Source organism: Anopheles darlingi, chromosome X (assembly GCF_943734745.1).
Source record: "Anopheles darlingi chromosome X, idAnoDarlMG_H_01, whole genome shotgun sequence".
Lineage (NCBI taxonomy): Eukaryota > Metazoa > Arthropoda > Insecta > Diptera > Culicidae > Anopheles > Anopheles darlingi.
Genome location: NC_064873.1, coordinates 4,079,155 through 4,101,654, shown reverse-complemented (window position 1 = coordinate 4,101,654; position 22,500 = coordinate 4,079,155). Strand labels below are relative to the sequence as shown.

General features: G+C 42.1%; 4 protein-coding genes across 14 annotated transcripts in view; 2 read left to right on the top strand and 2 right to left on the bottom strand.

The window, feature by feature from the left end:
- The first annotated feature begins 6,574 nt into the window (after positions 1-6,574).
- On the top strand, positions 6,575-8,754 carry LOC125951048 (uncharacterized). The gene is made up of 4 exons (XM_049679560.1): positions 6,575-6,604; positions 6,681-6,834; positions 6,957-7,232; positions 7,316-8,754. Exons 2-4 carry the CDS (start codon positions 6,735-6,737, stop codon positions 8,752-8,754), a joined length of 1,815 nt encoding a protein of 604 aa, XP_049535517.1. The 5' UTR covers positions 6,575-6,604; positions 6,681-6,734.
- Positions 8,755-8,768: 14 nt separating this feature from the next.
- LOC125951034 ((Lyso)-N-acylphosphatidylethanolamine lipase) lies at positions 8,769-11,698 on the bottom strand. Of its 4 annotated transcripts, XR_007468764.1 has the most exons (6): positions 11,437-11,698; positions 11,234-11,301; positions 10,466-11,117; positions 9,970-10,389; positions 9,502-9,565; positions 8,769-8,879 (listed from the first exon to the last, which is right to left on the bottom strand). XR_007468764.1 is itself a non-coding variant. In XM_049679537.1 (4 exons), the coding sequence occupies exons 1-4, from the start codon at positions 11,511-11,513 to the stop codon at positions 10,083-10,085; spliced, it is 1,104 nt and encodes a 367-aa protein (XP_049535494.1). In that variant the 5' UTR covers positions 11,514-11,698; the 3' UTR covers positions 9,101-10,082. The 4 variants fall into 4 exon arrangements, 1 of the variants encoding a protein (XP_049535494.1); XR_007468763.1 differs by lacking the exon at positions 8,769-8,879 and having other exon boundaries at positions 9,101-9,565; XR_007468765.1 differs by lacking the exon at positions 8,769-8,879 and having other exon boundaries at positions 9,101-9,565; positions 9,991-10,389.
- A 447-nt stretch (positions 11,699-12,145) lies between these two features.
- Positions 12,146-15,508, top strand: LOC125951008 (paraplegin). Of its 5 annotated transcripts, none has more exons than XM_049679518.1 (4): positions 12,146-12,192; positions 12,267-12,690; positions 12,952-14,950; positions 15,025-15,508. In XM_049679518.1, exons 3-4 carry the CDS (start codon positions 12,968-12,970, stop codon positions 15,376-15,378), a joined length of 2,337 nt encoding a protein of 778 aa, XP_049535475.1. In that variant the 5' UTR covers positions 12,146-12,192; positions 12,267-12,690; positions 12,952-12,967; the 3' UTR covers positions 15,379-15,508. The 5 variants fall into 5 exon arrangements, with proteins under 5 accessions (XP_049535475.1, XP_049535449.1, XP_049535466.1 ...); XM_049679492.1 differs by having other exon boundaries at positions 12,267-12,730; XM_049679509.1 differs by having other exon boundaries at positions 12,267-12,808.
- Positions 15,509-15,545: 37 nt separating this feature from the next.
- The window catches only part of LOC125950989 (kinesin heavy chain), a 13,493-nt gene continuing 6,538 nt past the window's right edge, over positions 15,546-22,500 (bottom strand). For all 4 annotated transcript variants that reach the window (XM_049679458.1, XM_049679469.1, XM_049679478.1 and 1 more), the window contains exons 6-9: positions 18,137-18,254; positions 17,717-18,056; positions 17,391-17,519; positions 15,546-17,316 (exon numbers count right to left, since the gene is read on the bottom strand). In XM_049679458.1, coding sequence (XP_049535415.1) covers positions 17,303-17,316; positions 17,391-17,519; positions 17,717-18,056; positions 18,137-18,254 — 601 coding nt within the window. In that variant the 3' untranslated portion in view covers positions 15,546-17,302. The remainder of the gene's footprint in view (positions 17,317-17,390; positions 17,520-17,716; positions 18,057-18,136; positions 18,255-22,500) is intronic.

The window sequence follows — 22,500 nt, the reverse complement described above, 5'->3', positions numbered from 1 at the left end:
TACCTACCTACTACTATTATCGTTGTTGTAAAGTGCATAGGCTTTTATCAATAATCCAGAGCCCGATGATATCGGATTTTAGCTATTAGCCATCCCTCCCAAGAAGTTGGTGCAATCCTTGTACCCAAGCTCAGATGTCCGGGGGTATGTTACCGCCAGTGGAGAACCCTTCGGGAAATTCGGTTCTTTTAATAGAGGTAAGAGACCCGAAACTGTTCTGTCGGCGGGCCTCTTAAGGCGTTTAGAGACCCGAACGATTGCTCTGTGTCAACAGGGTGTATCTCGCACCAATGTGAGTGTCATGGTTGGCGGCGATATGATAATTAATATCAGGTTGTTTCATAAGTAATTACGTTGCTTCTATACTGATGGAATTTTTTTTTTTGGAGTAGTTTCTAGCAACGTCACACATTTATTTGTTTGTCATTCATAAATAGTCACTTTTTGCTTGCCTTAGGCAAAAGTGCCCGTAATTTCGATTAAAATTGTGTGTGGCGCTACTTTAAATATGCACTTTCAAAGCGAGCACTTTCGAAACATTTTATTTTATGTATAAAATAACAAATAAGAAAAACCACCAAGCAGGTTCCTAAAAAAGTGTGATGAATACAGGAGGGAAAACTTGAGTGCAGTAGATGAGATGAGTGCAGTTTATGCCAAAATTAGTTCGGGAAATTTCGTTCTGGAGTTTTTTCAGTGAAAGATCACGCAACGTTAATTATGGACGAAGCGTGGTGAGTCACTCCAATGTCTATTAGAAGGATATGGTATTTTTAATCCGCTGCCAAGGAACCAAACGTTAAACACGAATGAATCTTTCTTAAACGAACCTGTCTATCCTATCGAAGATATCTAATATTGCAATTAAAAGCATTTTTCACATTTGGTCACATTTGGGCCTCATGGTGTGGGCTCTGATATGTATGTGTATGTATGCCAATTTATGTTGTAATCAAATGTTGTATCAAAGCTATATATATATATATATATATATATATATATATATATATATATATATATATATATATATATATATATATATATATACATATTATTGATCTGCTTTCTTTTGTGCACGCGCTACGCATAGTTATTCCTTCTGGGCCTACCTACTGGGTAGCAACAACTTTCTTCTTCGTGGTTGTATGAATGTGGTATAAAGGTCTGTTATGTTGTATGTGTGGCAATGAATTGGTAGTAAAAAAGCTAACTGTAATTCTGTGTGGCGGCTACGAAGCCACCAAGCATCTCAACCATATCCGTACCACTTCCCTCCTTCCTTCTTGTCCTCCTTCTGCTTCTTCTCTTTATCTTATTCGTCAATCCCCCCCCCCTCCCCCCATCTCTCCTCGCTTCCATCGAAGTTGCTTCTTCTCTGGCACGCTGATGTCTGAAGACCAGAAAAGGGGGTCTCAGATTCAGACGGTTCAGGCAGCATAGTAGAAAGTGTTATTTGTCCCCCAACGAAAGGGGCGGGGTGGGGTGAAAATGCGGGTGAGAGGGAAAGCGGCAGGAGGGGTCATATGATCGGTATTGGTAGCAGCCATCCTACTTTCGAGACCTGCCGACGGTTGCCACGCTCGCAACAAGGTTCCGTCTTTCTCAACCTCCTTCCCCTTCCTCCTTTCCTGCTCTCACGTATTATTGCGGTGAGTCTGTGCTGCTTTCCGTTGATACGAGTTTACAGGTGAAGCGATCTTTGACGTGATAACTGGCGCTGGTGAAGATGGATCCAGTGTCCATGGAATGTGAAACAGAAATAGAGAAATACATTGAAATAGAAAGAGAACAAGAGTCAGTGTTGGAGAGCAAAGGAGATGCAGAGAAAGCATGAGAGCTGCACCAACAGGGGTGCCGCTGGACGGCTCGCTGATCTCTGCTCTGATGGTACATCGGGCTCTTTGGGTAACTCTGTTGAACATTTTTCAGTTGGCTTCGTTAGCAGCAGCACGTGCAGCAGTGGACACTGCTTCTTCAGTGGAGTAGACCTGTTTTAAGCCAACCAGGGCAACGTGTTGGGTCCATGCGTACTGTTCTCTGATCTATACCGGTGCTGAAGTGTCGCGGATCACGGATGCCGGTTGGAGGTGTGGAAGTGGCTGTGAGTCGGGTTCCGTGCAGTGTTCCGGGGTGAGTAACCAATGTTCTCAGCCTCGAAAGTGTCGCGATCATTCGTTAACAACAATCCCCAAACAATCGCATTTTGCTGTGCGTATGAACATTAGTAGTGGTGTACCGTGTGTTTACGGTTTGGACCCCGGAGCGGCGTTCGATTTGTTGGATCGCCGAGTGAAAGTGATTCTTTCATCTGTTGTATCGAGTGTTTCAATGTTAAGAGTGGTGTTTCTGGGAATCCAGGAAGCCTGACTATCCTGCCGGTCTGTGACAAAACGGCACGATTGTCAGCTATATTGATCACTGGATTTCACCAATCAACCATTCCAATTCAACCGTGCCGTCTCCCTTTCACACACATACCCAAAGTTTATCATCGAGAAGCTGTGGATGCTGCTATACCTCCACCTACCTTGAACATCTGTGATAGGATCGCAGCGGCAGCTAGGAGATCACCCCACACGTAAGTAGTACCGCATACCCTTTCAAGGGCACTGGCACTGGCACCGGTTTGGGGAGAGTTGGTCTGCGCTGGAAGGCGAAAGAATGGGGCGTCAAAGCGGCACCGTGGTTTTGTGGGTGGATCGAAGCAATGGAAATTTTCTACACCCGGCCCTGTTCAGATTCTATTGAATTTGTGTGGAAATGCAAATGTTGCCTCAGCTATATTCCTAGTGGAATGTTCAGAGAAATCGAGAATGGGAAATAGAAAAGAAAGAGCTCCAGAGAGTGAGATTAGCTCGGACGAGAAAGCGAGATGTTGCGCATAGCTCTTCAGTCATGGCCGAACGAGTTGCAGGTGAGAATGAACATAGTTGGCTATGTTGATCGACCCCTTCAATGGTAACCGGGACGCTATTAATGAAGGCCTCTTTGCGGCCGTCCTTGCGAACATCTGGAATAGGGTCACAGAGACGCACTATTGATCGCAAGCTGTACCGTCACGTGGTCGAAGGCCGTGACAACTTGCAGCCGATTGGGATGCAAAGGTGGCATTTGCGGGAGGATGGCAATAGAGCGAAGCGTGGACTAACGGGTTTGACCGAGTAATTACTACCGGAACGACCAGTGCGTTACCATGTGCGTGACCAGTGACGTTGCAGAGAAAACGATACGCGTAGCTGTAAATAGGGTGAAACTGCCTGCTACCCCCCGTCCTCCTCCCGCTCTCTCATTATCTTTCTTTTCACCTTTCTCTCTTTTTCTTTTTCCCTTTTTTCCTTTTTCTTCTTTTTTCTCTCTTTCTCCTTATCTCTTTCTCTCTCTTTCTCTCTCTCTCTCTCTCTCTCTCTCTCTCTTTTTCTCTCCTTCCTCACAGCACACACTTTCCATGCGAGTATTGTGTATTTGTTCGTCCCTATCAGATTCAGAAGCTTTCTGGGTAAAACCCAACTATTTGTACCCCTCTCACTCACACTGTGCCCGATTTTCCGCAAATTTTCACACGACCAAAATTTTACCACGAAAATTACGGTATATTGGAAGGGGGAATGGTTTTTGCCGGCAAAACAAAGGCAATGGGAATGTTATACCTCCAGCGTTAACAACAAAACTAACGTTGCAAATGCGTGGAAGAAAATCAACAGCCTAAAGGAAATACACCCTCTCAAACCCCGGAAGTAAACAAGCTATTAGGCGGCAGACAATACTGATTCCACAGAATTAAATGTAGAGAATGTTGACGCTTTTGGGCGACGGCGTGCCTCTTTTTGGCCGTTCCGGGATTTGCGGTTTAATACACTACTAGTTCTTTTATAGATGAATAGAGGTATGAATTGAGGGGAAGGACTAATCTGTGTTGGAGTGTAGAGGAATTACCATCTCATCTCAGCTAATGTCATCCGACACGCCAGAACATCCACGGGGTGACAACAAATTTAACAAACCCAACGGCCTATTGCACCAACATACTAGGAGTGAACAATAGAATTCGAAAACTGCGAAAATTCCTCCTCCCCTCCGCTGCCCACCCTCAAATCTACGCTATCTTTTGCTCTTTCTCTATGCTCTCACCATGGCATATCGTCTCTTACCTTCTATTTATCTTTCTGTCTGCCTCTCTCCTTCTCTCTCTCTCTCTCTCTCTCTCTCTCTCTTTCTTCATCTCCCTATCTCTCTCTTTCTCTCTTCACTATATCAAATCGGAAAAGAAACGCACACACACAGTTGAACAGGTGAAATTGGGTTTGTGGCTTATATCGTTTGTTACCGGTTTGAGGCAGATTGCTGATCGGCAAACGACTGCTGGCTGGCCTAGCCCGGTCTGGATGGTTCGATAAACTTCAAAGGAAAATGGGTAAAATGAAAAATAGGCCTATTCACGATGAGTTAGTGGGTGATTGCAAAACTCGATTGTTACTGATTAAATGTATCTTTTGCACAAAACCCCAATCCTCCTTCCTAACCCACCTCCTCTCATCCTCCTCCCGAATCCACTCCCTGCCTAATACATTTATTAACCTTCACATATATTTTAATGTTGGTTTGATTATCAAAAAAATAGGAGACCCAAAAAGCTCGCCGTGAAAGGCGGCGGAACCTTTTTTTATTTTTAACGGAAAATCATCGGAAAAGCCATTTCTCACGCCCTCAGGGCAACCATTGCGATTGCATTTTCCAATGTGGTGTACTACGCGTGAACTGCTGATGGCGGTAAGCCATCAAACCCGAAATCTGCTTTCACCGATTAGTAAAGGTAGATTAAAGGGGACTGGAGGCCATTGCTTATTTATTTATTAATTTATTAATTTACTTATTTATTAACAATATCATTAAGATCCAGTTACGCGAACGACCACATGAAACCGTTTTCACCTTATCGGTGCGTTCGTTACCCACCATTCCTTAAACGACTAATCGGGGTCACCTAGATTATGGCTCTGCTACAGCGTTAGCAGAAACAGGTTGCATTGAACTGTTCGTATGAAAGTATAGTAACAATATACAGGAACAAGTGTCACGTTCGTCCTTATACCTCTTGTATCTTATGAAGGACGAGGCGAAACCCCCCTTTCGCCATACAATCCCAATCTTTAAAATACGTCCTAGGGTTTTATGCCTATCGTTTCCTAGGTCTCGATGGTCTCCAAATCGATTGGTTTCACTTAAAACTCTTTTCCTTGCCTCTTCCACCTACCACTACCCGCCATTTCATCCATCTTGAAGTAGTATAATCAACTCCATAAGTTTGCGTTTAATTTTTGAAAAATTATTCCAATACATGGTGTGAAACGAGAGATAAAAAGAGGGAGAAAGAGAGAGAGAGAGAGAGAGAGAGAGGGAGATAGAGAGAGAGAGAGAGAGAGAGAGAGAGAGAGAGAGAGAGAGAGAGAGAGAGAGAGAGAGAGGGAGAGAGAGAGAGTCGGTGGTGAAGGTCGGTCGGGCTGCTTCACGAGTAAGCTAGATAGAGTATATCTTTTTTTATATTCTACAAACCACAACCGAAAAAAACCATCATTTTTGGGTTAATTTCTTGACGCAATGAAATGTCTGTCGATCTGCGATTTGCGCAGCCGCCATGAACATACGACAGAACAACAATCAAGGATGATAGGTTTAAGGATGAAATCAGAACTGTGCCACCACCTCCCCTTCCCCTACAAATATACAGAAGCATGGCATACAGAAGGCTTGGATTACAATGTTTCAGGTGCTGTGCTACACATTGTTGTACAACTGCATATCCACTAATCAACAGGTGTATATAGACTTCCGTACGGCTGGATGCTGAAGACCCTATTGACATCGTAATAAGCCAGGTCCCAGCTTGGGCGACAGTTGCATCGTTCCTTTGTGATTGGTATGAACCTTGCTACGCTGCGATGCCATAGCGTCTGCTTCTTTCACTTTCTCCTACGCATAATCTCCAGTTTTTCTCCAGCTCTCTCTCTCCCCCCTCCCTCTTTCAACAATCTTTTCTCGTCTTACATTGCCCATAGCAGTAAATGATGGACCGTGAATCGATTAATCAACTTATTGCCGGTGAACTGTTGTTGCGCTGATTCTGCACTTTCCGCGACCAACCGGTAAACTGAATCTCATCTCGTATCTGCAGAAATTAGGGAAAGTCGGCACGGATGAAAACAGTATCTACCGAGCCATGTTGTTGGGCAAATCGGTCTAACGATGATTGGTAACTGTGTTAGTTGGTCAACTTTCTCTCAGAACTGACGGCGATAGAAATCCCAATTGGGTACGATATCCGGCTGCCTCGGAAATCCACTATGGAAAATTTTCCTTATTACTAGCTGAGAAGCGGTCGGTTCATCTATCATTTTCTGTCTCGTTTAACAGTTGAATGTTTCTTGTTTCGTTCTTGGCTGCAATCATTTAGGAAAAGCGCCACCATTGTAGATCTATTACGTCTGCTGCTAACACATTCCGATACACTAACGGTATTTTGTGCATAGTGGCCAGCATGCCGAGCCTTACGAAAAGGTCATACTATCGATGGAATCATCATACGGTCCTGCTTGCCATATGCTACCTGGTACGTAACACGAGAGTATCTAACGGAGGTGATTTAACTATACTGACCTTGGGCGTTCGCTCTTTAACGAATTTAGCTTCAAGTTGCAACCTCGACAAATGAAATATGGCCGATTGACCGACCCGATGGGATGCCCTCCATTACTGCGCTGGAAGTAATGTGCGGCAAGGATCACATGGATGTACACCTTTCATTCTCCGCACCGTTCGAGGGTATCGTCAGCTCCAAAGGTAAGTGCAAAAGATAAAGAAGAAGTTTATTGGAAAACGCAATGCGAAACAATTCGAATTGTCGCTTGCTGCTGGGAATTGCTGATTCTAAACAACACATTTTGCAATTGATCGCACAACAGGGCAACATAGCGATCCACGGTGTATCTACGTGCCACCCTCTTCCAGCAAAACATTTTTCACTTTTCGAATTTCATACTCGCGCTGTGGCACAAAACCTGACCTGAACGGTCAGTTTTACGAGAACACAGTGGTGGTGCAATACGACAAAGATCTACTCGAAGTGTGGGATGAGGCGAAGCGGCTTCGGTGCGAATGGTTCAACGATTACGAGAAGACCGCTTCCAAACCACCTATGGTTATCGCTGATCTCGATGTGATCCAGCTGGACTTCCGCGGTAAGATAAAGGACTCATTTCAGCCAACTTGGCCAATCTTGGTTTGTCACTAAATCATTATCGCTCGCTTCGTTTGTGCACAGGAGATAATGTGGATTGCTGGATGGAGATACAGCAAGGAAAAGGGCCATGGGCTCCGGCTGTCAGCGGGATAGTCCCGCTGGGGTCTACTATGACACTAGTGGTAGCTATCAACGATTTTCGCGGAGAGTTTGACATGCGGGTAAAATCGTGTGTCGCATCCGACGGTGCCGGCCACGTCATCAAGCTTTCGGATGAGTACGGGTGTGTGCTGCGGCCGAAGATGATTTCCCGCTTTCTGAAGGCGCGTGCACCCGACGATAAGGCATCCGTTATTACCTACGCCTTCTTCCACGCCTTCAAGTTCCCTGATGCACTGAGTGTGCACATCAAGTGTAAGGTTGAAATTTGTCGCCACGGTTGCTTAGATCATTGTCAGCATAATGCAGCGGTCGGTGGAATACCAGTTGCTACGATTGCTAGTGGTCAGAAGCACGATCTGATTGAACGCAAGGACACGTTGGTAAAGCAGAACACGAATAGTTTGGTGAACGATTCGGACGAGGAGATCGATTCCGGCATGAACGGTCAGGAAGTGTATTACGACGATATTATTCACACGGAAAAGCATTTTGTGCAGTACAAGAAACCACTGGCCGGACTCCCGGTGGACCGGAAGAAGGATGGTTACCATCAGTACCATCTTCATGGCCGCGAACCCATGGACGATATCGAGTCGCTGTTTTTCCATGATCATTCCACGATGTCGGCCGACATGATGAAGAAACAACCGGCGTTACCACATGCGCCTGGTAAGTCAGGAATGGCGGGTAACAAATACCCAACGAAGCCGCTGTTGCAGCAACATCAGCAAACGCAGGAACCGATACCTGGCCCCGGAACGCCAATGGACGATGATAAGTTCCCGCACGGACCACGGCAGATGGATGCGGAGAAGCGCATGGGGCTACCGGCCGTTGCTGGTCCCCGGGCGCTCAATCTAGATACGGAGTATGTGCAGAAACAGAGACACGAGCGAACGGACTATCGAAGCACGCGCCGGCGACGCTCCGTCCGCGTCAACGACCGAACAGCTCGGTCGGCTGACATTGGTGTGAGTGGCATCTACGAGGTCATATCCGAGGCTGATCTGGCATTTAATCCCGACAACAAGCAAGAAGCAGTGACCGTGTTTCAGGGAAAAATCACCGAAGAAGTAGTTTACGGTATCTGCATGCCGGTGCCGGGTTTTAGTATTCTCTTTATACTGGTCATCTCGGCGACAATTATTTCAGCCTTGGTTGCTGGATCGTTGCTCTATCGATACCAGCTGCAGAAGGACATACTCGCAAACCGTTCGCAGCAACCGCATGACGCTGCACCCATCAACTCGATCGCCACGTGGATGACGTTGCGTCTGTTCCGCTCCCGGCACAATGCTGCTGATAGTGTGCCCGGCGCCAGCGTTCGTTCGATTGATCTATCCGCCAGAAACCAATGAACCTGCTAAATGGGTACTTCCTCTCTTCTTAGACTCTCTACAAAGACTTAGTATTTCGTATATCGTTTCTTGGTCAAGATCGGCATTTCTATTATTGCAAGCCTAGGTGACGAATAATTTAATGACTGAAATGGAAAAAAAATGCAAACCAAGAAGAGATAGACATACGAAGGCATCGAACTGCCTAATAATAATAAGAACACTAGGGAAAATCATATTGGGTATTTGAGCGCGTGATTGCTTTACTGTGCCCAATTGAAACCCGTATGACAAAGGCCCTGAAAGTGACTTGTTCATGTGCAATAAGCCGCAAATGAGGTACTATCAGGACAGTTTTCTAGGCCTGCCATACAAAGCGGCCTGCTGGTGATCTGTCTGCGGTCTGACAAACATTAATATGCCATTTTCAGGGACTTTTATCATACGGGAGGTATTTATTAATCATTTAATGTCAAGCACTGCGGTGGTCTGCATGTTAACATCAACGTACTTTAACCACATTCCACTAGCGTGGAACAAAGATTAAACTAAATCTGTTTTAGAGTTTATTTATTTAATTTAAATGCCTAGGATACACACGCTGCGATAAGCGAGGCTTCTCTCTCTCTCTCTCTCTCTCTATATATATATATTATAGAAGATTTTATGTTTCTTTTCCTACCGAATTTTCTTTACTCTCTTTCCCAAAGCAAATGAAACAGCAATATGGCTGCAGTTCCGTCGCTTAATATTGGGTAGTAGACTTACCTGTACAATTTTCGTCCAATAATCCGGCAAACTATTTGCTATTATAGTCTCACCATCGTTAATCCTGATAGGAGCAGAAGAGATTTAGTTATGATGAGCAGGCGGTAGTACTGGGATCCGCGCAATATATAGGTGTAGGTTGTATTCAATTGACCATTTGTTTCTTAAGAGTGCATTGAACCGCGGTCTGCGGGAATAAGGGGCTACGAGAAAGGTATTTATTAACTTAAAAAAGGCTCACGTGTTATGTTTTGTAATTGTTAGCTTCAATTTGGGGAGCTGGTTATATATTGGAATTGGAACTTCATGTTTCGTATTGCCCAGTTTCAACTGGTGGAACAAATAAAATCAATATTATTTACGCTATCTGTTTCTTTTGTGGCTTTAAAATACGCTCCATAGGGAATTGGAAACTTCATCTTACTGGTTCCAAGATAACTGAACACGTATACCGACTTATCTACTTACGTTTGTAAAAAATAATCTTACAATGCAGATTTACAGAAATTTGTTGATTGTTGTTCAGTTTATTGTCATCGCTATTTTGACAATTAGTGGCTGCTGTGATTACTAATCCCAGACTATTGCTTGAGTTGCTCATTATTTAGCCTTTCCGTTGCTTGACAAGCTGCATTCACCAGCCTGTTAAATGTAGGCGCATCGTCGGCGTAAATGTGGTGACCGGCGTTTTCGATTAGTTGCACTTTCACATAGCTGCCGGAGCGCATCAGCTTGAGTGTATCAATCGGACCGGTGCGCATTACCCACGACTGAGCCCCGTACAGCATAGTAATGGGAACGGTAGGTTTTAGATCTACGATGCGTTTGATCATTGGGTTCTTAGCCCAACCAAAATCTTTCATCATAGCATGGAAGGCAGCTTCGCCACTGTAAGAAAAAAAAAAGATGCACGATTACAATTGTTCTACGGAGAATTAGATTTCACCTTCAGCTGCATACTTACGTAGGATCCCGGGCGTTGCATTGATGGATGTATCCAGATATATATGTACCGTCACTTATCATGGGTGAAAACTTCTGTACGATATCGGCCCGAAAGCGATCAACAAGGGAAGCCCCATAAGGACCGGCCATCCTTATCACCCACAGAGGATTCAGCATCTTCGAAAGCGCGATAATTGGTTTAACCCAAAAACGAATCTTTACCGTGCTGTCAAAATCCTTTGGTTTCTCCGGAAAACCCCATGGATCGGCCAAAATCAGATGGCACAGGCGTTCTGGGTAGGAGAGGGCGTAGCTGGCAGCCAAGAAACCGCCCATCGAGTGTCCCAGTAAAACCATCTTCTTCAGGCCGGCCTCTTGCCGCCAATCCTCGATGGACTTCACCAACTGTTTCTCCACTATCAGAGCATCCGATTCGAACTTGGGACGCGAGCTGCGCCCAAAACCGAGAATATCGATCGCGTACACCGGACGATCGCGCGCCAGTTCATCCAGATTGAGAACCCATAGAGCGACTCCAGCACCGAGCCCGTGCAACAACACCAACGGCACATTCGGGGACTCTGTATTTAGTGCAATGGTCCAAATTTTATCCGCTTCGCCAACGCACGCACCTACATCGACAAAACTACCACGGTACGGCGTTTTAATGTCTAGAAGGTTCGAATGAAGAAAGAGGGGTGGGGAGGGATGAAGGAAGGAGGGAGGGGGAATAAAGAGAAGAGCATGAGTACTGAATTCTAAGCGGTCAAGCGGGCTGATTAATTACATGATAGAATGCGCTTTTCCAACGTACGTAACATGTCAAACGATGATCGTGTCCACCAATTACACCACCTGCAATAAATTGAAATAAAGAAAAACCCGCGGTTCAACAAACGCCAATATGTCCGTCCTTATATATGCTAAAAAAACAAACGCCAATACGATCCTGCTTCCGATCGGTTGGAGTTTAGGCTGCACCAAACTTACCCCTCCTCTTTAGTATCACCGGTGGATTGTTGATCGTCTTGGTTTTGGGATTGCGTTGGTGCTATTGGTACTTCCATTCTAATTCGAACTAGACACAATACTGATTAAAGGTTGCTCAGCCACGCTTGTGTGATACTAGCAAATGTTATGAAATTCGTCTCTCGTATTATATCGCGGTTATTCCGCATCGTCATTGTCGTTTTCATCATCATCACTAGGGCCGATACCCCAATGAGAGCTGATGCTCAAGGGCAGGTAACGGCTTGTACACATACTTGCGTAAGTGACCTCGACATCTCATTAGCCGTGGCCACACGGGGCGAAAACTCTAGCGCAAACGAAAAAATTAATGTCAAAACGGTTTCGCTTAACCCTTACACGCTGTCAAACTTTTATACGTCCGCGGACTTTTTCGCTGAACCCGTGACGCTATCGAACGCTTTATTTACGAAAATGTAGGTTCTTTTCGTATTGTTTTTGCATTTTTAATATAAATATAACACCAACAGCCACAATATCGTTAAAAACTGCAAAATTTATTCGGAAATCAACTTCAGCGGCCAAAACACAGATGGAAACAATACGTTTGACATTTCGGCATAAATTTTCGGGTTTTTACCCCTGCCACACGAAGCGAAAACATTTTGGCATTAATGTGCAAATTTGCGCGCAAATTTTCGCCCCGTGTGGCCACGGCTATTCGGTAAAACCCACGGTAAAACGAAAGCGAAAAAAAGGGAGCGAAATTGAAAAAATGTGAGCGAAAATCCTACTCCAGCCGGCTTCAATTTCAGCCTCCGGGTGATTGTTCATAATTCTCTTTTTCACAGGACAAAAGATTAATACGTAATTGGTCCGCGCAAGGTGTTTTAAATAGAGAGGGGGCGTCGCAGACGCTTTGACAGGTTACCATTTTAATTTTTTTTTGCAGTAGCGCCGATACACTTTTGTGGCACGTTAAATTTAACTTTCATTTTTTTGTAACAGTGCTACTTTTCGTGAATATTAACTTTCGTAATATCACGGAAACGCGAAAACAGCTTCGAAAACCGCGTCCCCGAAGTAAACATAAACAGTGAATCTGACTGTCAAATTCTCAACTTTTTTCTAAAATCCGTTCGGGGAGTTCTATATGAAGCCACCGCTCTATATAAAATACCTTGGACAGCGCATCCTCGTTCTCGGCGATTTCTCTCCATCAACACAAACTATCGATACTATCAACAAAACCAACACTTAGCCGACACAAATTTCGTAAGCCGCTTTTACGCTTCGTGTATCGTGTGTAGACCTTGTAAGTTGTGAAATACCCCCTCTAGTAAACTGGCTTGGCAAGTTCGGAATTTCCTGATAAAATTGAAACTGTTTATAGGTGATTCAAAGTTACATAAACATAATATTGACCGGCGTTCTCCACAAGCCGTGCTTCCTACTGAATAAAGTTTTTTACTGTATTTCCAACAGCTTCTTTGTAGCCACTTCTACATCATTGATATTTTTTCTTATTATTCACAGTATTCTACGTGATACGATGCGGCACATAGCATGCTGCAAGCAGATAATTCATCGCGCTGTGCGCAGTGTGATCTTTTTGCGGCTGCAACCTCCAAAGACAAACACTATCATAGGTAGAATATGTTCTACGCAACTACACGCCGGGTCGGGCAACTTGGCTAGCCCTTCGTTTGGCGCAAACCTCGTAGCATCGTCGAACTACAAACTTCTGAAGCAAGCATGCGCCAAGCATCGAATATTCTTAAATTTGTTCACCAGTACCCATAGAATACCCGTGGTTGCATTAACGCGTTCGTTTCACACGTCTTCCACCGTTCGTAACAAACATCCATCCGATCCGCGCGACGGTGATCCTAATCAGAACAAAAAGAAGAGAGACGAAGATGAAAAGGAAAAGATGATGTCGGTTGTAACAAAGACGCTTGTTTGGATGATAACTATCTACTTACTGGTCGGGTTTCTGACGATGATAATACCTACTAAGAACCGGCCTGAGTCAGCAACCCGATATGTAAGCTGGCATGAGTTCGTGCACCACATGCTGGCTGTGGGAGAAGTGAAAGAGGTGATAGTCCACCCGGACATGGAAATGGTGACTATCATTTTGCATGACGGTGCCATCGTAAAGGGTCAGCGCGTACAATCTACTATATTCCATATGGCAGTAGCGGACGTGAACAAGTTCGAGGAGAAACTCCGCAAGGTTGAGAAACGGTTGGGTGTTACGGATGATGTCGGGGTACAGTTCGAACGTAGCGGAGATGTAAGCGGTCGGATCCTATTCACTCTTTTTGCAACGGGTGTTATTATTGCACTGCTGAGCCGCATCCGGGGTGTACGAGGACCGATCTCTATGGACAGCTTCACCCAGATGGGACGTGCCAAATTTACACTTGTCGATCCTATCGAAGGTGGAAAAGGTGTTTGGTTTAAAGATGTGGCCGGTCTGCAGGAAGCGAAGCAGGAGGTGATGGAATTTGTCGACTACTTAAAGTCACCAGGGCGATATCAGCGACTGGGAGCAAAGGTACCGAAAGGGGCACTTTTGCTTGGGCCTCCCGGGTGCGGTAAGACATTGTTGGCAAAAGCCGTGGCCACTGAGGCACAGGTCCCTTTTCTCAGTATGAACGGATCGGAGTTTATTGAGATGATAGGAGGTCTCGGAGCAGCGCGAGTGCGTGATTTATTTAAGGAAGCAAAAAAACGATCCCCATGCATTATCTATGTGGATGAAATTGATGCGATCGGGCGACAACGAGAAGGATCCGGAGCTGGGCTCGGTGGTATGAGCTCTGGAGAATCGGAGCAGACGCTCAATCAGCTGCTGGTAGAAATGGACGGTATGGCAAGTAAGGAAGGCGTACTGATGCTCGCCAGCACCAATCGGGCCAGCATTCTCGACAAGGCGTTGCTGCGCCCAGGACGCTTCGATCGCCACATACTGATAGATTTGCCAAACCTCACAGAAAGAAAAGAAATATTCGAGAAACATCTTTCGGGTATTGCACTCGAACAGGCACCTACCATTTACTCAAGTCGTCTAGCAACCCTAACACCAGGTTTTTCTGGGGCGGACATAGCGAATGTATGCAACGAGGCGGCCTTACACGCTGCCCGCACCAACCAGCGATTGGTAGGGACTAAGAATCTAGAGTATGCCGTTGAACGACTGGTAGGAGGCACCGAGAAACGATCCCATGCGCTTTCACAAACTGAGCGGCGCGTTATAGCTTTCCACGAATCGGGTCATGCGCTTGTTGGATGGATGTTACCGAACTCGGACGTGTTGTTGAAAGTGACTATCGTACCTCGCACGAGCCTTGCACTAGGGTTTGCCCAGTATACTCCGAAGGAACAGAAGTTGTACAGCCGGGAACACTTGTTTGATAAAATGTGCATGGCGCTTGGTGGACGAGCAGCAGAGAACCTGACCTTCAACCGCATCTCCACGGGTGCACAGAATGACTTAGAGAAAGTTACAAAAATAGCATACGCCCAAGTAAGTACTTTCATCGTTAATCGTAACCGTTCGTTTATTGCTGAGCAGAACATTTGCGATTCTTGTTCTTACAGATTAAAAATTTTGGCATGAACGAAGCAGTGGGACCGATCGCCTTTGCCGAGGACAACGAATCGAATCCTTATGCTAGCAAACCTTATTCAAAGAGCTTGGGTAATCTAATCGATTTCGAGGCTCGTCAATTGATTGCCGAAGCTTACGAGCGGGCCGAGCAAATTTTACGCGATAATGCCGACAAGCTGAGCACACTGGCCGAAGCACTACTTGAACATGAGACGTTAAACTATGATCAGGTGGTCAAACTCATAGGGCCGCCAAAATACGACGATGCCAAGCGCAAAATCGAACCAGTCGAGTTTGATGATAGTATACAAAAATTAGTATTGAATGGCGGCGAAGAGAAGTAGGGATTCGCAGGACATTTAAGTTATTTCGATAATGTGCGGTTTTCGAAATAAACTACACGTTTGTTTTTCGTTAGATATTGGAATTACCAAGTTAACGGTTCAAATAAATATAAATACTAAAGTCCCGCAATGTATGGTTTATTATCATTCGAAAAAAGCAGAATTACTCTCTCTCTCTCTCTCTCTCTCTCTCTCTCTCTTTCTCCTTCTTTCCCAGCCTATTTCTCTTTCTGTCTCTCTGTCTCTCATCCCAACTTTCCATCCACCGTTGACTGTCTTCGAAGCGGACGGGCAGGCCTGTTTTAAAACATTTGCTTTTAAATTGCCATGACGTTTTAAATGGCCATGATAGTATCGTTCATACTAAAGAAACTTTCATTGGCAAGTTGCGAAACTTTATTTATGATGCGAGTGCACCACTCGATAGTTGTTTTGCAACTCTCAAACACATACCAGTAATGCGCTAAGGCGGCCTATACGAACGGCGCATGCGTCGCGCATGTCAACAGTTCTTTCCAGCGTATTTCCATTCGAGCGGGAAATGGATCGTAAAGAAAGTTTCTTTCAACTTAAGCATGCCTGGCTACGATAGCAACTTTATTTCAACCTCATTTTGACAGCAAAGTCAACCTCATACACGCAAAGTTCAACATACACGTAAAATTGCTATCGTGGCCGGGCATCTTTATTGCAATTCGGAATAAAGTAGTTCTGTGTCCTAATACACGTATAGGAAGAATGTTTGCTACTAGCAACAAAGCATCTTGCTCCTTGTTCTGTTGTGCTGATGTTACAGGAAATGTTTCTCAGTGTATTTCGCTCACTATCTTCTAACATCACTTGAAAGCGTTAAAGCGCCTCATTTAAGGTATTCTCTTCCTTTCGTTTCTGTATTCAAATATTACATATCTAAGAATAGTACCTATTACTCATTGTTGTTTACCTTACTGGAAAACAAATATAAAAAATTGCTGTTTGATAATACAAAACTCAAAACGAGGCATTTTTGCATCGGTTAGATGATGTTTATAAATTTCAGAGATAATTAAATTAAATTGTTTTTGACATCGCAAGAAAGAGTGCAACATTTTACATTCTTTCGGCGTTATGTTAAGTGCTGCGGAATGCAAACTTAACCGCATAGGAACAGCAGAAAATTTAGTGAATGGGTGGTCTGATGGTTTGGGAGGAAGAAACGCAAATGCTTTACTACTCCAATTTATTCCGATTGATTTTAAAGTACCCGATGACTTCTATATTCTTCCTATATTTTCAATAAGACATGAAAACGTTAAAGAATGCTTTTTATATGTATTTTCTTTTAGGTTATGCGCAGCGGAACGAGTTATAAACACCATTTGATGACAATGCGAAAACGACATCCAATCTATTAAATATAAATTATTCTCTTTCAAATTAAATGTTCATCTATTGTTCTGGTGCATAATTATGTTGCCGTTTTCAATACGTTATGTAGTTTTATATGCGTTGGATGCGCGTCACGTGACATTCGATTTAATTGCTTGGATAACAAATAAAGCAGCATTGTCCCTTATCGTCCGTCGTTGTATATATTTTAAAGCATAGCGATACATTGTTTTTATGCTTTAGATATACGTGTCTAATGGGATGAGTGAAATTTTATGTGTGTATCACACAAAGAAAATGAAACATTACACTCATTCCATGTGAGTTACAAACAATTTCTGAACGAGGTCCAAATTGGGATGCAAATATATCAGATGACATTGTAAACTTGCTGGGAACACCTCAACACTGCCGTGACTATATCGTTCGTTATGGTGCCGGTAATTTTATTAGTTCCTTTCATAATTTATGATAACGCATGATTCTTTATCTTTTCGTAATTGCTATCGGTTAATAAGCTGCTGCTTTGCTGCGTTTAATGGTAATAATTATCAATTCAACTATCCATATCTGGTGAATATAGAAGGAAATTCAAATTAGTAATTGCACATACTACTGGAGTAAGACCTTTTAGTCGTATCCACCTTTGATTTGTGACTTTCGCTTTTCGTCCACCATCGCTTTCGGTGTAATGACGGTGCTACCAGGAGTAGCTGTCCCAGCAGTTGCACTCTTGAACAGATACTGTCCTTGACCGGCTCGAATAGGTTTTGCTGTGAATAAGGGTAAGGGTAAGCATCACCATTATGAGAAAAATAAAAAAAGCTTATCGGTGTCATGGAATATGGGATGGTGAGAGGTGCGTACATATTTGGTGGTTACATTATTGCTCATAAAAAATATAAAAATCCCGCAATAATATGCCATAAATTAACATAGACCGCACACCCTCGCAAATCCATTCACTCACCAATTTGTGCTTGTGGTCCTCGGCGTGCTAGGTTCTTTTGGCGAACCGCCTCTTTGATGCGATCGACCTCGTACTGGTAGCGCTTTCGGTCACGCATTGCACCTTCCTTCGCTTCCTTTAGTGCCGTCTCCAGTGCTTTGATCCGTTCAACCGTCGTGCGTAGTCGTTTCTCAAGCTTGGGTAGCTCGCAACGCAGATCCGCATTATCGCGCACTAGCTGTTTGTGCACCTTTGTCAGTTGCTCGAGATTGTTCTCGAGGAAAGAAATCTTCTGTTTCTGTGCTAATGAACCTCCATCCTCCTCGGTATCCTCCGAGTTAAGTGACTTCTTGATGCGTGCCTATAAATAGTATAAAAATATCAAAAATATTATGATCATTCGTTGACACGTAGAAAATGTAAAGATTCGCTGCTATTTACCTGTAAATCTAATACGAAAAGTTTGCGCAATGCATGCAAAGATTGCAACTCCTTCGCGACAGTATCTTCCAATCCTTTCAGGTCTTTGCGCGCCTGCTCGCGCCGTTCGTCCGTGAGCCTACATAAAAAAGCCATGACACATGAAATCCGCACAATTACGCACCAAATTTAGCGCCGAAGAGTTTTGAAAAATAATGAATGTGATAAAAAATGTATTAATAATCAGATCGATCATTGAAATGCGCTAAACAATAAAATAAAATTTCAAACGAACTTAAAACCAAATGAGAACATACGTGTACGATAAGTTTTCTGCTTTTGTTAATACTTTTTTGTCATGGCATTTTATATCCATATATGATCTCTTTTTTACAGAAAATATACTTTAATCACTTATTTAGGCGTAACTATATCAGTGTTACCTGGTTGGTTTATGATTCTGCATATAACATGGTATCATAAAACTAAGCTAGCATCGTTGGAATGTAAGACATCTAAGATACGGTCTGTTTTTTTGTTCATTTACAGTGTCGGACATAAGTGAAGCAACTGAGCTATGGTTTACGGAAATGTTTTTAAAATTTTAGTTTTCCAGTAAACTATTTCAGATACCGAGCAAGTCTTGGATATGGCGATAGGTAGTGAAGAAAAAATCCTACCAATCCTTTGTCTTTGTTAACAAACATACCTCCCGTCCGTCCGTATACATGCCAAAAACATATATAATATCTCAGATATACGTTTAGTTTAAGCTAATTATTTGCGATACGTTAGAACAATTTCGAAAACGAAAATGAGACACTCTTTTATAAACCTTAACCCAGTTTTTTCACTTATACCCGACACTGTATGTTTAGAGTCACACAATATACTCATAAACACACTTCTGGAGCATAATGTATCCACCATTCGTAAATATTAGTTATATTCATGCAGATAATATCATTCAAGATTCGGAAATTAACCTTCTTTGCCCTTTCCTGTATACTTATCTTCTTCAATTTTGCTAAATTACTGTTATTGTCTCTTTAATTTTTAGATGTTCTGCATTAACCAAGTTTTCCATTAAATTAACAAGGCGTATTTACCGACGAACATTGTGACATACTTTTTCATGGGAGCAAGGGGTTATTTAAATAAATGCATCTTTTAAAGGATGTTTCTTCCATGAAGTATCATATATCATGCATTTTGACGCACTGAAATAATATGGCATAGGATCCGTAATCAACGTATATGTTTAGAACTGCTACTCAGATGATGGTTCGCGTTAGCAAACAATCCTTGTGAAGTGGGAAGGGAAAGGAAAATAGCTTCGCATATTATTTCACAGTAACAAGTTGGGCGAGAGATAAATGATTCGACACGTACTATTTTCAATTACAAACATCACAAAGGAAAAAAGAACTCAATAAAACTTTTGAATAATAGTAAGCAAACTCAAAGCCAAAGAACCTAAATGAATGCGAAACTAGTCCGAGATGCATTATTGTAAACAGAATGTGACAATACAAAAAAAAAAACAGAGTAAGCATTTTAGTAGAGTATGCTACAGGACGAACAGTGTGTGCCTTGATTGTTTGAATCAGAACGAGTCGATGCCGTTTTCGTGTTTCTCTTTTTTTAGTTTTTCAGCTGATTTTGAAACGTTCACGTTGAACATAAATGTAAAATACTAAAAATGAAAGTTTAAATTATAGCAATTATGTATCTTGTCCAAAGGACCTCATTATCGATCTTATAGGCTTTTTGGTTTTGATTTTACTAACTCAATAACTGCACTAGTTAATCATCTCTGTTTGTGAACGATTTGAACATCACAAGTTTTAAGCCTTGATTAAAGCACGATAATGCTCTATATCCAATAGACCATTCAACGACTATACACGTGTTCTCATTGCTGGTTAAGTTCGATAGAATTATGGCGTTAGGCAGTACAATTGATACACGATTCATCAACCGCGGAATCATCAGCAGCTTCCAAGCAGTTAATTTTTCTCTTTCAACAGTGATTAAGCCAAATTCCTTTGTTTATCTGCTATAGGTAACAATTATAATTAAGCAGATCAGCAGCTTCTACTTTCTTTGCCTCTGTAGAAATTGTTGTTAGGCTCACTTTGTACACCTTAATATAGGAGCTGATGGGCTCCCAACTTATATATATTTCCATTATCATGGAGGTTTCCTTTGTCAAGACAAAACAATGTGAAAACCAAATTCAATAGTAAGCAAGTATAAACAGTAGCAATGCGCATGAGATTCATTTTTTCCGAAAGCTATCAATCAAATGTTAAATGCCTATTTTAATGCTCTTTAGGGGGGGAGAACGTATTTAATAACCTATTTTATTATTTTTTACGTTTCTTTTCGAATGGTAATCATTTAATGAATATTATTGTATCAATCTCTTAGGTCAATCGAAGCAACATCGACTTCAAAGATACAGCAACACCAAAAAAGATACAGCAGTTTGAGAAACCGCGGGTTGTACATGTCGCAGAGCATCTCAAAAAAATAATACGATTTTCAATTTAAGCGATACTTCCCCGAAATAGCACAAATACTTATTTTCTGAAAATGACTAGTAACCACAAACATAAAATACATAAAAACAGAAAAATTAAAAAGTTGAACTGATTTGGGCTCGCAATTTTTAAATTAAAAATAAACATGACATTCAGTTTGTTCCACTGTTAATTAGCTCGAAATGATTTTTCATCATTTTAAAAATCAACCAAACCTGAACCGATTGAAAAATCATTCCAAGCCACACAGGAATTATCATAACACGAATACGTATCGTCATCTCGTCCACCTCGCGGATATTGTAAACTAAACAATTGTCAATGTTAGGCCAAATCGGACGACATAATTGCATCGACGACAACCAAAATAATTTCAAAAAATAAAATAACGGACATTGCTATCCGTTGTTGACATAACTGGACATTAAGAACAGAACAGCAAAGATTGCGAGAAAAAGTGCAAGAGAATACGAAAAATGTCAGATTGACATAGTACGTAGGTGAAGTATGTGTGTAGAGTAAAAGTAAACCGAACTGAAGCATAGGGCGGAGATTGCTACAATTTATGAACGATGATACATGTTTTTGGATAATTTGCCAGGGAAACAGTTGATGTGTTATTAACTATAACATCGTTTTCGTGATGATTTGTGGTTTTTGCACTAGATCAGTATTATACATGTCTATTGTTTTACTTTTTTTAAATCTTGATTAAAACCAATGAAACTAGCACCACTACATAGTTTGAAGCTGTTTGGCTATCATGTGTCCTCTGATGATCATATCCAGCAGATCTTCGTGTTAATCATTGATGCCACACGTACATAGTACTGAGTTCCAATCAATGATTTTCTAAATTGCATTTTTTTACAAACTAAAAAATGAATTATTGATCATTCCAAGACATTACAATTTCCAAGCGCTCAGTCCATGACTCTGCATTATTCTTTTTTACAAACACAGTAACGGGGTCGTATGAGCTCTACTTTCCCTATTTAAACATGATCACTTCCCCCAAACTAAATATAGCAGTCCTTGCAATGAAGTCTAATTTTGTCCATTGAAATAAGGACAAGTAAGTGGCGCCTTCGTTTGTACTAGTATTGCCATTTTCCAGGAAACTATTAGTTATTATCGACTGGCTAGTCACGAATATCGGCATTGCACATTTGATTAACATATACAGGATTTTCTTATTTTAAATCGGTTACCGATTTGTAAAAAATATCACAGCTATTTAGTTTTCAGTTTACTAAGTGAACGTATGTACTTTCTTGCTCGCTTTTGTAGGGTATGTGGTTAAGCCCTTTGACGTACGTTCAATTAAAAAAAAACCCATTTAATTAGGAATCAACTTAGTAAATCAGATCATTTTCATCTAAGACGTGCAAAACACCTGACTAAACATCTCTTTCATTCGATACTTAGGTTAATACAGATAAATGCTACGACGAAATTAAATCTGCAAATTGAACATTGACTGAACAAAAATTCGTTTTGTTGAGCAACCAATTCGCCATCACAGAAGCAAAATACGACGAGAAATACACCTTCCCCGTAAATCAGTTACCAAAACTAATGTTTTTATCACTGAAAAATTCTACGTATTAGTCAACAATTATTATAATTCCCTTTTTGTACATCCACGGGATCAAACCATTTACATCATTTGTCGGCAGGTTTAAAAAACGCGTTAATCATTTTCAATATCCATAAAGATTGTGGAAACAGTAAAAGCAATCCTGATTTAGCTTACTTTTCCAACATTTTTTGTCTAGATAGAACCTAAATTTTCTGTTTAGGCCCAAAATTTTTTTTGATTGTTAATTAATAACTTGC

Bases quoted from the DNA above. Each gene is read 5' to 3' on its own strand.
- LOC125951048 (XM_049679560.1), top strand. From the start codon at position 6,735: ATGCCCTCCATTACTGCGCTGGAAGTAATGTGCGGCAAGGATCACATG. The intron at 6,835-6,956 runs GTAAGTGCAAAA...ATCGCACAACAG, and splicing joins GGGTATCGTCAGCTCCAAAG to GGCAACATAGCGATCCACGG. The intron at 7,233-7,315 runs GTAAGATAAAGG...GTTTGTGCACAG, and splicing joins GATCCAGCTGGACTTCCGCG to GAGATAATGTGGATTGCTGG.
- LOC125951008 (XM_049679518.1), top strand. From the start codon at position 12,968: ATGCGGCACATAGCATGCTGCAAGCAGATAATTCATCGCGCTGTGCGC. The intron at 14,951-15,024 runs GTAAGTACTTTC...TTGTTCTTACAG, and splicing joins CAAAAATAGCATACGCCCAA to ATTAAAAATTTTGGCATGAA.
- LOC125951034 (XM_049679537.1), bottom strand. From the start codon at position 11,513: ATGGAAGTACCAATAGCACCAACGCAATCCCAAAACCAAGACGATCAA. The intron at 11,302-11,436 runs GTAAGTTTGGTG...AATTTATTGCAG, and splicing joins GGTGATACTAAAGAGGAGGG to GTGGTGTAATTGGTGGACAC. The intron at 10,390-10,465 runs GTAAGTATGCAG...TTTTTCTTACAG, and splicing joins TGCAACGCCCGGGATCCTAC to TGGCGAAGCTGCCTTCCATG.